The sequence below is a fragment of the Oncorhynchus keta genome, chromosome 12 (genome assembly GCF_023373465.1).
Source record: "Oncorhynchus keta strain PuntledgeMale-10-30-2019 chromosome 12, Oket_V2, whole genome shotgun sequence".
Taxonomy (NCBI): domain Eukaryota; kingdom Metazoa; phylum Chordata; class Actinopteri; order Salmoniformes; family Salmonidae; genus Oncorhynchus; species Oncorhynchus keta.
In genome coordinates this window covers 44,522,789-44,536,783 of record NC_068432.1, presented here as the reverse complement: position 1 = coordinate 44,536,783, position 13,995 = coordinate 44,522,789, and the positions used below count along the sequence as shown (strand labels likewise).

Here is a 13,995-nt window from a genome sequence, read left to right as displayed (position 1 = left end):
TAAGAGAAAACATGCAATATAGCCAAAGCGTATAGGGTCCCCTAGGAAACACTTATCAACACTTTAGTTCCTACCCTGTTACAATAACTCCTCCCTGGCATTTTAATTTGTTGTCATCTCAAACACTGTATTCAAAGTACCCACTATTATATTCTAACAGTAGAATTAGAACAGTCATTCTATTTCCATGATTCCAACAGTTTTTCTCTAATTTGCAAGTCAAATCGCAATTGCAACATTTGGTTAAAGATAAGTCCTAGATTATTTGCCCATATCGTGCAGCTCTACATGGCAGTGTGGAAATTATCTCTACTGAGCAGTGGTGTAAAGTAAGTAAGTAAAAATATTTAGTCATTTATTTTGGTATCTGTACTTTACATCACTATTTTTTATTTTTGACAACTTTTACTTCACTACATTCCTAAAGAAAATACTGTACTTTTTACTCCATACATTTTCGCTGACGCCTAAAAGTACTTGTTACATTTGGAATGCTTAGCAGAACAGGAAAATGGTCCAATTCACACACTTGTCAAGAGAATGTCTGAGTGTTGGAGTGTACCCCTGGCTATAGGTAAATGATGTCTGAGTGTTGGAGTGTACCCCTGGCTATAGGTAAATGATGTCTGAGTGTTGGAGTGTACCCCTGGCTATAGGTAAATGATGTCTGAGTGTTGGAGTGTACCCCTGGCTATAGGTAAATTATGTCTGAGTGTTGGAGTGTACCCCTGGCTATAGGTAAATGATGTCTGAGTGTTGGAGTGTACCCCTGGCTATAGGTAAATGATGTCTGAGTGTTGGAGTGTGCCCCTGGCTATAGGTAAATGATGTCTGAGTGTTGGAGTGTACCCCTGGCTATAGGTAAATTATGTCTGAGTGTTGGAGTGTACCCCTGGCTATCTGTAATGATGTCTGAGTGTTGGAGTGTACCCCTGGCTATAGGTAAATGATGTATGAGTGTTGGAGTGTACCCCTGGCTATAGGTAAATGATGTCTGAGTGCTGGAGTGTACCCCTGGCTATAGGTAATTGATGTCTGAGTGTTGGAGTGTACCCCTGGCTATAGGTAAATGATGTCTGAGTGTTGGAGTGTGCCCCTGGCTATAGGTAAATGATGTCTGAGTGTTGGAGTGTACCCCTGGCTATAGGTAAATTATGTCTGAGTGTTGGAGTGTACCCCTGGCTATCTGTAATGATGTCTGAGTGTTGGAGTGTACCCCTGGCTATAGGTAAATGATGTCTGAGTGTTGTAGTGTACCCCAGGCCATAGGTAAATGATGTCTGAGTGTTGGAGTGTGCCCCTGGCTATAGGTGAATGATGTCTGAGTGTTGGAGTGTACCCCTGGCTATAGGTAAATGATGTCTGAGTGTTGGAGTGTACCCCTGGCTATAGGTAAATGATGTCTGAGTGTTGGAGTGTACCCCTGGCTATAGGTAAATGATGTCTGCGTGTTGGAGTGTACCCCTGGCTATAGGTAAATGATGTCTGAGTGTTGGAGTGTACCCCTGGCTATAGGTAAATGATGTCTGAGTGTTGGAGTGTACCCCTGGCTATAGGTAAATGATGTCTGAGTGTTGGAGTGTACCCCTGGCTATAGGTAAATGATGTCTGCGTGTTGGAGTGTACCCCTGGCTATAGGTAAATGATGTCTGAGTGTTGGAGTGTACCCCTGGCTATAGGTAAATGATGTCTGAGTGTTGGAGTGTACCCCTGGCTATAGGTAAATGATGTCTGAGTGTTGGAGTGTACCCCTGGCTATAGGTAAATGATGTCTGCGTGTTGGAGTGTACCCCTGGCTATAGGTAAATGATGTCTGAGTGTTGGAGTGTACCCCTGGCTATAGGTAAATGATGTCTGAGTGTTGGAGTGTACCCCTGGCTATAGGTAAATGATGTCTGAGTGTTGGAGTGTACCCCTGGCTATAGGTAAATGATGTCTGAGTGTTGGAGTGTACCCCTGGCTATAGGTAAATGATGTCTGCGTGTTGGAGTGTACCCCTGGCTATCCGTAAATTTAAAAAACAAGAAAATGGTGCCATCTGGTTTGCTTAATAGAAGGAATTTGAAATGATTTATACTTTTATTTTTAATACTTAAGTACATTTTATCAATTCCAATTACTTTTGATACTTAAGTATATTTTAAACCAAATGCTTCTAGACTTTTACTCAAGTAGTAGTAGCAACGATAAAAACATTCCCTAACCAGAAACCGTGGATTGATGGCAGCATTCGTGTGAAACTGGAAGCGCGAACCACTGCTTTTAATCAGGGCAAGGTGTCTGGCAACATGACTGAATACAAACAGTGCAGCTATTCCCTCCGCAAGGCTATTAAACAAGCTAAGCGTCAGTACAGAGACAAAGTGGAATCTCAATTCAACGGCTCAGACACAAGAGGCATGTGGCAGGGTCTACAGTCAATCACGGACTACAAGATGAAATCCAGCCCAGTCACGGACCAGGATGTCTTGCTCCCAGGCAGACTAAATAACTTTTTTGCCCGCTTTGAGGACAATACAGTGCCACTGACACGGCCTGCAACGGAAACATGCGGTCTCTCCTTCACTGCAGCCGAGGTGAGTAAGACATTAACATGTTAACCCTCGCAAGGCTGCAGGCCCAGACGGCATCCCCAGCCGCGCCCTCAGAGCATGCGCAGACCAGCTGGCCGGTGTGTTTACGGACATATTCAATCAATCCCTATACCAGTCTGCTGTTCCCACATGCTTCAAGAGGGCCACCATTGTTCCTGTTCCCAAGAAAGCTAAGGTAACTGAGCTAAACGACTACCGCCCGTAGCACTCACTTCCGTCATCATGAAGTGCTTTGAGAGACTAGTCAAGGACCATATCACCTCCACCCTACCTGACACCCTAGACCCACTCCAATTTGCTTACCGCCCAAATAGGTCCACAGACGATGCAATCTCAACCACACTGCACACTGCCCTAACCCACCTGGACAAGAGGAATACCTATGTGAGAATGCTGTTCATCGACTACAGCTCGGCATTCAACACCATAGTACCCTCCAAGCTCGTCATCAAGCTCGAGACCCTGGGTCTCGACCCCGCCCTGTGCAACTGGGTACTGGACTTCCTGACGGGCCGCCCCCAGGTGGTGAGGGTAGGCAACAACATCTCCTCCCCGCTGATCCTCAACACGGGGCCCCACAAGGGTGCGTTCTGAGCCCTCTCCTGTACTCCCTGTTCACCCACGACTGCGTGGCCACGCACGCCTCCAACTCAATCATCAAGTTTGCGGACGACACAACAGTGGTAGGCTTGATTACCAACAACGACGAGACGGCCTACAGGGAGGAGGTGAGGGCCCTCGGAGTGTGGTGTCAGGAAAATAACCTCACACTCAACGTCAACAAAACTAAGGAGATGATTGTGGACTTCAGGAAACAGCAGAGGGAACACCCCCTATCCACATCGATGGAACAGTAGTGGAGAGGGTAGCTAGTTTTAAGTTCCTCGGCATACACATCACAGACAAACTGAATTGGTCCACTCACACTGACAGCGTCGTGAAGAAGGCGCAGCAGCGCCTATTCAACCTCAGGAGGCTGAAGAAATTCGGCTTGTCACCAAAAGCACTCACAAACTTCTACAGATGCACAATCGAGAGCATCCTGGCGGGCTGTATCACCGCCTGGTACGGCAACTGCTCCGCCCTCAACCGTAAGGCTCTCCAGAGGGTAGTGAGGACTGCACAACGCATCACCGGGGGCAAACTACCTGCCCTCCAGGACACCTACACCACCCGTTGTTACAGGAAGGCCATAAAGATCATCAAGGACATCAACCACCCGAACCACTGCCTGTTCACCCCGCTATCATCCAGAAGGCGAGGTCAGTACAGGTGCATCAAAGCTGGGACCGAGAGACTGAAAACAGCTTCTATCTCAAGGCCATCAGACTGTTAAACAGCCACCACTAACAGTGAGTGGCTGCTGCCAACACACTGTCATTGACACTGACCCAACTCCAGCCATTTTAATAATGGGAATTGATGGGAATTATGTAAATATATCACTAGCCACTTTAAACAATGCTACCTTATATAATGTTACTTACCCTACATTATTCATCTCATATGCATATGTATATACTGTACTCTACATCATCGACTGCATCCTTATGTAACACATGTATCACTAGCCACTTTAACTATGCCACTTTGTTTACTTTGTCTACACACTCATCTCATATGTATATACTGTACTCGATACCATCTACTGTATGCTGCTCTGTACCATCACTCATTCATATATCCTTATGTACATATTCCTTATCCCCTTACACTGTGTATAAGACAGTAGTTTTGGAATTGTTAGTTAGATTACTTGTTGGTTATCACTGCATTGTCGGAACTAGAAGCACAAGCATTTCGCTACACTCGCATTTAACATCTGCTAACCATGTGTATGTGACAAATAAAATTTGATTTGATTTTGATTTGATTTATTTTACTGGTTAACTTTCACTTTTACTTTAGTAATTTTCTATTAACATATCTTTACTTTTACTCAAGTATGACAAAACTTTTTCCACTATGCAGAAATGATAAAAGTGATGAAATTATTTTTGGTTGAAGTTGAATTGAACAGTACAAAACAACCAGAATGGAGAAAGACTCATTACTGTCCCTCTATGTGTCCTGTATGTGTGCGGTGTCCCTACCGTGCAGTCAGCCATGGTGATGTGTTTAGCAGCTGTCCTAACGTCCACCTCCGCCAGAAGTTCTTTAACCCTCTTCAGAATGCTCATCTCTAAGGGCTTGTTCTCCTGGGGCATCAGTGGCGAGAGGTACTTCCCTGGTCTGAAGGAGGAGGCTGTCTCCACTAGGGGGGCGATGAACACCTCTTCTCCAGCCCCATCCTCCCTCCCTGGGGCAGGCCCATGGCCCTCCTCCACACGCAGCCTCTCCACGTAGCTCTTAGTGGGAGGTGTGGGGTGCATGCCGGCGGCACAGGGAGCCTTAGGACAGAGGGCCGGGGTGGGCCGTAAGTCGCAGTAGCTGCCCCCCGTCTCGGAGCCATCTGCTGGGGTTTCGTAGGAGCTGGGGCCCGGTGTGGAGTGGGAGCTGGCTGCTAGCATGTCTGGTAGGTTGTTGTTGGAGCCTGGGCTGAGCTGGGGGTCGCTGGAGTGTCTCAGGACTGGAGAGGGGGGCACCACGGCCAGAACTCTAACCCCTGACCGGGTTCTGTGTCTGTGGACTGGACAGCAAAGCACAGGGTTACACATGTAAATTCCAGACCTGGGTTCACAAATAGTATTGATTTTCTTACAAATACACAGAGTGTACAAAACATTAAGAACACCTAGACCAGGTGAATCCAGGTGAAAGCTATGATCCCTTATTGATGGCACTTGTTAAATCCACCAATCAGTGTAGATGAAGGGGAGGAGATAGGTTAAAGAAGGATGTTTAAGCCTTAAGACAATTGAGACATGGATTGTGTATGTGTTCTATTCAGAGGGTGAGTGGGAAAGACAACATATTTAAGTGCCAGTTTGAGTGTGTCAAGAACTGTAACGGTGCTGGGTTTTTCACGCTCAACAGGTTCCCAAGTGTATTAAGAATGGTTCACCACCCAAAGGACATCCAGCCAACTTGACACAACCGTGGGAAGCATTGGAGTCAACATGGGCCAGTATCCCTGTGGAACGCTTTCAACACCTTGTAGAGTCCATGACCCGACAAATTGAGGCTGTTCTGAGGGCAAAAGGGGGGGGTCACCTCAATATTAGGAAGGTGTTCTTAATGTTTTGTACACTCAATGTACTTCAGCTGCGTTTGATTGATTGAATGGTGCAATTGGCCCAATGGACGATTCCAAAAGTGCAAACCCACAAAAGTTCCCATCTGGCTCCTGAAAGGCTCAAACAAAAGGACCACCAAACCCACACAGTATGCAATCATCTCAATGAATGATCTATAATCTCTTAATAATTCAATAATCTCCATAGAAAGGACTCACTGTGGCTGTAGGCTGGGGAGAGAGGTGTCTCCCCTAAAGGAGGACGGCGATACTCCTGGATGAGGTCCATACTCAGAGCACAGTTCGTCATGGCGTCTTTGTGAATAGTAGAGGAGCTGCAAACACCAACAAACCAACACGGATTTTCCATCTGTTTTTAATACGGCCGTGGGTCCATGTGGTCTGAACCATACGTCTCTATTGAGCACGTTTCACAAAGCTCCAAATCAAGTCTTCTCATAAATCAAGTGCCAGTTACACATTTTACCCCATTGGTCTACTGAGAAGAGGTGAACATTTTACCCCATTGGTCTACTGAGAAGAGGTGAACATTTTACCCCATTGGTCTACTGAGAAGAGGTGAACATTTTACCCCATTGGTCTACTGAGAAGAGGTGAACATTTTACCCCATTGGTCTACTGAGAAGAGGTGAACATTTTACCCCATTGGTCTACTGAGAAGAGGTGAACATTTTACCCCATTGGTCTACTGAGAAGAGGTGAACATTTTACCCCATTGGTCTACTGAGAAGAGGTGAACATTTTACCCCATTGGTCTACTGAAAAGAGGTGAACATTTTACCCCATTGGTCTACTGAGAAGAGATGAACATTTTACCTGATTGGTCTACTGAGAAGAGGTGAACATTTTACCCGATTGGTCTACTGAGAAGAGGTGAACATTTTACCCCATTGGTCTACTGAGAAGAGGTGAACATTTTACCCCATTGGTCTACTGAGAATAGGTGGACATTTTACCCCATTGGTCTACTGAGAAGAGGTGAACATTTTACCCCATTGGTCTACTGAGAAGAGGTGAACATTTTACCCCATTGGTCTACTGAGAAGAGGTGAACATTTTACCCCATTGGTCTACTGAGAAGAGGTGAACATTTTACCCCATTGGTCTACTGAGAAGAGGTGAACATTTTACCCCATTGGTCTACTAAGAAGAGGTGAACATTTTACCTGATTGGTCTACTGAGAATAGGTGGACATTTTACCCCATTGGTCTACTGAGAATAGGTGGACATTTTACCCCATTGGTCTACTGAGAAGAGGTGAAACACAGGTCAACCTTAGCCTGGTCCCATCTATTTGAGATACATAACCAACTCTTATGGTTACTGTCTGTTTGGCAAGACAATAACCATATCAGTTACAAGACAGCACAAAGAGATGACAAGACAGCACAAAGAGATGACAAGACAGCACAAAGAGATGACAAGACAGCACAAAGAGATGACAAGACAACACAAAGAGATGACAAGACAACACACAGAGATGACAAGACAACACAAAGAGATGACAAGACAACACAAAGAGATGACAAGACAACACAAAGAGATGACAAGACAACACAAAGAGATGACAAGACAACACAAAGAGATGACAAGACAACACACAGAGATGACAAGACAACACACAGAGATGACAAGACAACACAAAGAGATGACAAGACAACACAAAGAGATGACAAGACAACACAGAGATGACAAGACAACACACAGAGATGACAAGACAACACAAAGAGATGACAAGACAACACAGAGATGACAAGACAACACACAGAGATGACAAGACAACACACAGAGATGACAAGACAACACAAAGAGATGACAAGACAACACAAAGAGATGACAAGACAACACACAGAGATGACAAGACAACACAAAGAGATGACAAGACAACACAGAGATGACAAGACAACACAGAGATGACAAGACAACACAAAGAGATGACAAGATAACACAAAGAGATGACAAGACAACACACAGAGATGACAAGACAGCACAGAGATGACAAGACAACACAAAGAGATGACAAGACAACACACAGAGATGACAAGACAACACAAAGAGATGACAAGACAACACAGAGATGACAAGACAACACAGAGATGACAAGACAACACAAAGAGATGACAAGACAGCACAAAGAGATGACAAGACAACACACAGAGATGACAAGACAGCACAAAGAGATGACAAGACAACACACAGAGATGACAAGACAACACAGAGATGACAAGACAACACACAGAGATGACAAGACAACACAAAGAGATGACAAGACAACACAAAGAGATGACAAGACAACACAAAGAGATGACAAGACAACACAGAGATGACAAGACAACACAGAGATGACAAGACAACACAAAGAGATGACAAGACAACACAGAGATGACAAGACAACACACAGAGATGACAAGACAACACAGAGATGACAAGACAACACAAAGAGATGACAAGATAACACAAAGAGATGACAAGACAACACAAAGAGATGACAAGATAACACAAAGAGATGACAAGACAACACAGAGATGACAAGACAACACACAGAGATGACAAGACAACACACAGAGATGACAAGACAACACAAAGAGATGACAAGACAACACAAAGAGATGACAAGACAACACAAAGAGATGACAAGACAACACAAAGAGATGACAAGACAACACACAGAGATGACAAGACAACACAAAGAGATGACAAGACAACACAGAGATGACAAGACAACACAAAGAGATGACAAGATAACACAAAGAGATGACAAGACAACACACAGAGATGACAAGACAACACAAAGAGATGACAAGACAACACAAAGAGATGACAAGACAACACAAAGAGATGACAAGACAACACACAGAGATGACAAGACAACACAAAGAGATGACAAGACAACACAGAGATGACAAGACAACACAAAGAGATGACAAGACAACACAAAGAGATGACAAGACAACACACAGAGATGACAAGACAACACAGAGATGACAAGACAACACAAAGAGATGACAAGACAACACAAAGAGATGACAAGACAACACACAGAGATGACAAGACAACACAAAGAGATGACAAGACAACACAGAGATGACAAGACAACACAGAGATGACAAGACAACACACAGAGATGACAAGACAACACACAGAGATGACAAGACAACACACAGAGATGACAAGACAACACAAAGAGATGACAAGACAACACAGAGATGACAAGACAACACAGAGATGACAAGACAACACAAAGAGATGACAAGACAACACAAAGAGATGACAAGACAACACAAAGAGATGACAAGACAGCACACAGAGATGACAAGACAACACAAAGAGATGACAAGATAACACAAAGAGATGACAAGACAACACAAAGAGATGACAAGACAACACAAAGAGATGACAAGACAACACAAAGAGATGACAAGACAACACAAAGAGATGACAAGACAACACACAGAGATGACAAGACAACACAGAGATGACAAGACAACACAAAGAGATGACAAGACAACACAAAGAGATGACAAGACAACACAGAGATGACAAGACAACACAGAGATGACAAGACAGCACAAAGAGATGACAAGACAACACAAAGAGATGACAAGACAACACAAACAGATCTATGACCAGGCTACGGTTGATCTCTCCTACACTCAGGCCCTGGTTGCTGTGCAGAGGAGGAGGAAAGAGACCTGCATGTGTAGAAGCTAGTCTAACACAGAGCAATGTAGCTACAGTATACACATGTTCTCAGTGAATCTGAGGCAGGGGGTGAGACTGAGAAGGGGTCAGTGCTCTGTTATGACACCAGTGTTCTGACCCAAACAGGTTCACACACACCACTTGCACCCCACGACAGCAGCCTCCACTTCTGGCTTTGGAACAACTGGTACTGCTACTGGTATTGATGCAGGTACTTGGACTGGTACTGGGACTGGGGGAACTGGTGGTTCCACTGGACTGATGGACTCCACGTCACTGACCACACAATGGGAATGAATGGGCAATGAAACATCTGATTTACACCACTGAGACACACATACATACTGTACATACACCTGCACACAGACATACACACATACATACTGTACATACACCTGCACACACACACACACACACACACACACACACACACACACACACACACACACACACACACACACACACACACACACACACACACACACACACACACACACACACAAGAATCTCAAGAAGAAGATTGAGTAACAATCTATGAAAGACTCCCTCTCCTCTCGTCTCTGACCTGTGAGGTATCAGCTTGTCCGTGGTCAATCCGTCGTTCATAGTCACGCTCCGCCTCTTAATGTACGCTCCTTTCTGACTGGATGGTGAGTGGGCTAGGCCATGTCTGCTATTGGCTAAGGCAAACGTTGCTTCCAGGTAACGCAAGGGGAGGGTGCGTATGATTGGACAGTAGATCAGGGCTCCGCTGGGCTGGGAGACAGGTCGCCGTCCGGCCACGTAGTACCTCATCAGCTCAGGTATGGAGTCGAAACTGTCTTTCTCTAACAGGTACTGGACCTGGAATTGAATTGAAATCATTATGAACCTTTTCAAATGTTAAATAAATGGACATGTGTTCACTTGTGGTTAACAAATTGGAAATAAGTGTTTTTCATGTTCTTCATGTGTCATCCTCTGGGATTCTTTGTATTTTAAATAGTTTAACTGTCATAAAAAATAACTAAATCCTTTCAAAACAGTAAAGTTAGATCCAACAACATGATGTAAATTATGTAAGTTACAATACATACCTTAGACTCAGTGCTGGACCTGACCAGGACCTTGGTGATCTTGAAGTGCAGAACCTCATAGTTCCACCTGGTCGTCAGGACATAGTCGCCCACGTTTATCAGCGAATCACGGATCAGGAAGTCACCGTTTCGCAGCACCACCGTCTCCGACACCTGGAGGTCGACAGAAGAGAAAGAGTGTTATTCAGTGACAGTGTTATGAGGGTCGTTCTATAACGTCGTTAAAGTTATGATTACATTGTTATAAGGTTTATTATATAACATTTGGGTAACTCCGCTCCCCTTTTCCAGTGGAAATAAGACTGCACACAAAGTGGCTTTAAAATCACAGTTTGGCACAAAGACAATTTATTATGCACTCTGAGAGTCCTGTAGATCGCAGATATGTAACGTCAAATGAAGGCATGCTTTAATTGACTGTAAGTTGTCTTCTAGGAATCGTATCTAGGGGCTAGGCGACATACTGGTTGTCCAAAGAGTTGAGCCGACACAAAGAAGCTTTCCTATGAGGATTGTTACAGGGCATTGCAAACCTATTCATACCCCTTGTATTTCTTCAAATGTTATTGTGTTACGAAGAGGGATTAAAAATGGATTTAACTGTATTTCTTTTGTCAACAATCTCCACAAAAATACTTTGTAATGTCAAAGTGGAAGAAGAAAAGATATATACAGCACCAGTCAAAAGCTGGGACAAAAAGGTGTTAAACAAATCAAAATATATATTAGAGATTCTTCAAAGTTGCCACCCTTTGCCTTGATGACAGCTTTGCACACTCTTGACATTCTCTCAACCAGCTTCATGAGGTTGTCACCTGGAATGCATTTTAACAGTTCATTTGTGGAATGTCTTTCCTTCTTAATGTGTTTGAGCCAATCAGTTGTGTTGTGACAAGGTAGGTGGGGTATAAAGAAGAAAACCCTATTTGGGAGAAGACCAAGTTCATATTATGGCAAGAACAGCTCAAATAAGCAAAGAGACACAACAGTCCATCATCACTTTAAGACATGAAGGTCTGTCAATTCGGGAAATTCCAAGAGCTTTGAACGTTTCTTCAAGTTCAGTTGCAAAAACCATCAAGTGCTATGATGAAACTGACTCTCATGAGGACCACCACAGGAAAGGAATACCCAGCGTTACCTCTGCTGTAGAGGAGAAGTTCATTAGAGTTACCTGTCTCTCATGAGGACCGCCACAGGAAAGGAATACCCAGTGTTACCTCTGCTGTAGAGGAGAAGTTCATTAGAGTTACCTGTCTCTCATGAGGACCACCACAGGAAAGGAAGAGCCAGCATTACCTCTGCTGCAGAGGATAAGTTCATTAGAGTTACCAGAAATTGCAGCCCAAATAAATACTTCACAGAGTTCAAGTAAGAGACACATCTCAACATCAACTGTTCGGAGGAGACTGCATGAAAAAGGCCTTCATGGTTGAATTACTGCAAAGAAACCACTCCTAAATAACACCAAAAAGAAGAAGAGGCGTGCTTGGGCCAAGAAACACAAGGAATGGATATTAGACTGGTGGAAATCTGTCCTTTGGTCTGATGAGTGCAAATTTGCGATTTTTGGTTCCATCCGCCGTGTCTTTGTGAGACGCAGTGTAGGCGAATGGATAATCTCCGCATGTGTGATTCCCACCGTGAAGCATGGAGGAGGTGGTGTGATGGTGCTCTCTGGTAACATTGTCAGTGATTTATTTAGAATTCAAGGCACACTTAACCAGCTTGGCTACCACAGCATTCTGCAGCAAATTGCCATCCCATCTGGTTTGCGCTTAGTGGGACTATCATTTGTTTTTCAACAAGACAATGACCCAACACACCTCCAGGCTGTGTAAGAGCTATTTGACCAGGAAGGAGAGTGATGAGTGCTGCATCAGATGACCTGAACTCCACAATCCACAAACCTCAACCCAATTGAGATGGTTTGGGATGAGTTGGACTGCAGTGTGAAGAAAAAACAGCTAAAAAGTGCTCAGCATATGTGGGAACTCCTTCAAGGCCGTTGGAAAAGGATTCCAGGTGAAGCTGCTTGAGAGAATGCCAATAGTGTACAAAGCTGTCATCAAGGCAAAGAGTGGCTATTTGAAGAATCTCAAATATAAAATATATTTAGATTTTGTTTAACACTTTTTTGGTTACTACATGATTCCATGTGTGTTATTTCATCGTTTTGATGTCTTCACTACTATTCCACAATGTAGAAAATAGTCAAAATAAAGAAAAACCCTTGAATGAGTAGCTGTGTCCAAACTTTTGACTGGTACTGTATATTTTTTTATGGTGTAAATTAAATAACTCAAATATAGTCGTTGCCTAAGTGTTCAGCTCCCTAAGTCAATACGTTAGAAACACCTTTTGCATTGATTACAGCTGTGAGTCTTCTTGGGTACGTCTCTAAGAGCTTTACACACCTGGAGTGTGCAATATTTGCCCATTATTCTTTTCATAATTTTTCAAGCTCTGTCAAGATGTTGGGGATCATGGCTAGAGAGCAACTTTCAAGTCTTACCGATGATTTTCAAGCAAGCAGTGTTTCCTCTAGGATTTTGCCTGTGCTTAGCTCCATCCCATTTATTTTTATCCTGAAAAACTCCACAGTATTTGCAGATGTCAAGCACACCCATACCATGATGCAGCCAACACCATGCTTGAAAATAAGGAGGCAGTTACTCAGTGATGTGTTGTGTTGGATTTGCCTAAACATTTGCCTAAACATTTGCAGCATTACTTTAGTACCTTGTTACATACAAGATGCATGTTTTGCACTTTATTCTGTATATTTGTATTCTTCCTTTCACTCCACAGGTCATTATTGTGGAGTCACACGTTGTTGATCCATCCTCAGTTTTCTTCCATCACAGACATTGAACTCTGTAACTCTTTTAAAATGACCAATGGCCTCATGGGGCTCCCGAGTGGCGCAGCAGTCTAAGGCACTGCATCTCAGTGATTGAGAGTCCCATAGGGTGGCACACAATTGGCCAAGCGTCGTCCGGATTTGGCCGGTCTAGGCCGTCATTGTAAATAAGAATGAGTTCTTAACGGACTTGCCAAGTTAAATAAAGTTGAATAAAATAATAATGGAAACATCACTGAGCAGTTTCATTCTTTTCCTGCAGGTCAGTTCAGGACAACTGCATCTTCCATGTGTCTAGGTGGTTCATACATCATCCACAGCTTCATTATTAACTTGACCATGTGCTGAAAGAGATATTCAATGTCTGATTTGTTATTGTTACCCATCTACCAATCACTGCCCTTCTCTATGAGGCTATGTAGTTGAATATGTGCTTGAATATGTGTAGTTGAATCAATACTTGACTGAGGGACCTGACAGATGTTGTATGTATGGGGGACAGAGGAAGGGGAGGTCATAAAATAATCATATCAACCTCTGTTATTTCACACAGACTGAGTCCA

At 43.7% G+C, this 13,995-nt stretch overlaps 1 protein-coding gene across 2 annotated transcripts in view; it reads right to left on the bottom strand.

Moving 5' to 3' along the window:
* Positions 1–13,995, bottom strand: part of LOC118391530 (SH2 domain-containing protein 3C-like) — a 56,701-nt gene that overhangs the window by 13,188 nt on the left and 29,518 nt on the right. The window contains exons 3-7 of one of the 2 annotated variants that reach the window (XM_052458432.1): positions 10,570–10,722; positions 10,059–10,336; positions 9,632–9,769; positions 5,989–6,104; positions 4,688–5,223 (exon numbers count right to left, since the gene is read on the bottom strand). In XM_052458432.1, coding sequence (XP_052314392.1) covers positions 4,688–5,223; positions 5,989–6,104; positions 9,632–9,769; positions 10,059–10,336; positions 10,570–10,722 — 1,221 coding nt within the window. The remainder of the gene's footprint in view (positions 1–4,687; positions 5,224–5,988; positions 6,105–9,631; positions 9,770–10,058; positions 10,337–10,569; positions 10,723–13,995) is intronic. The other variant, XM_052458433.1, reaches the window with a different exon arrangement.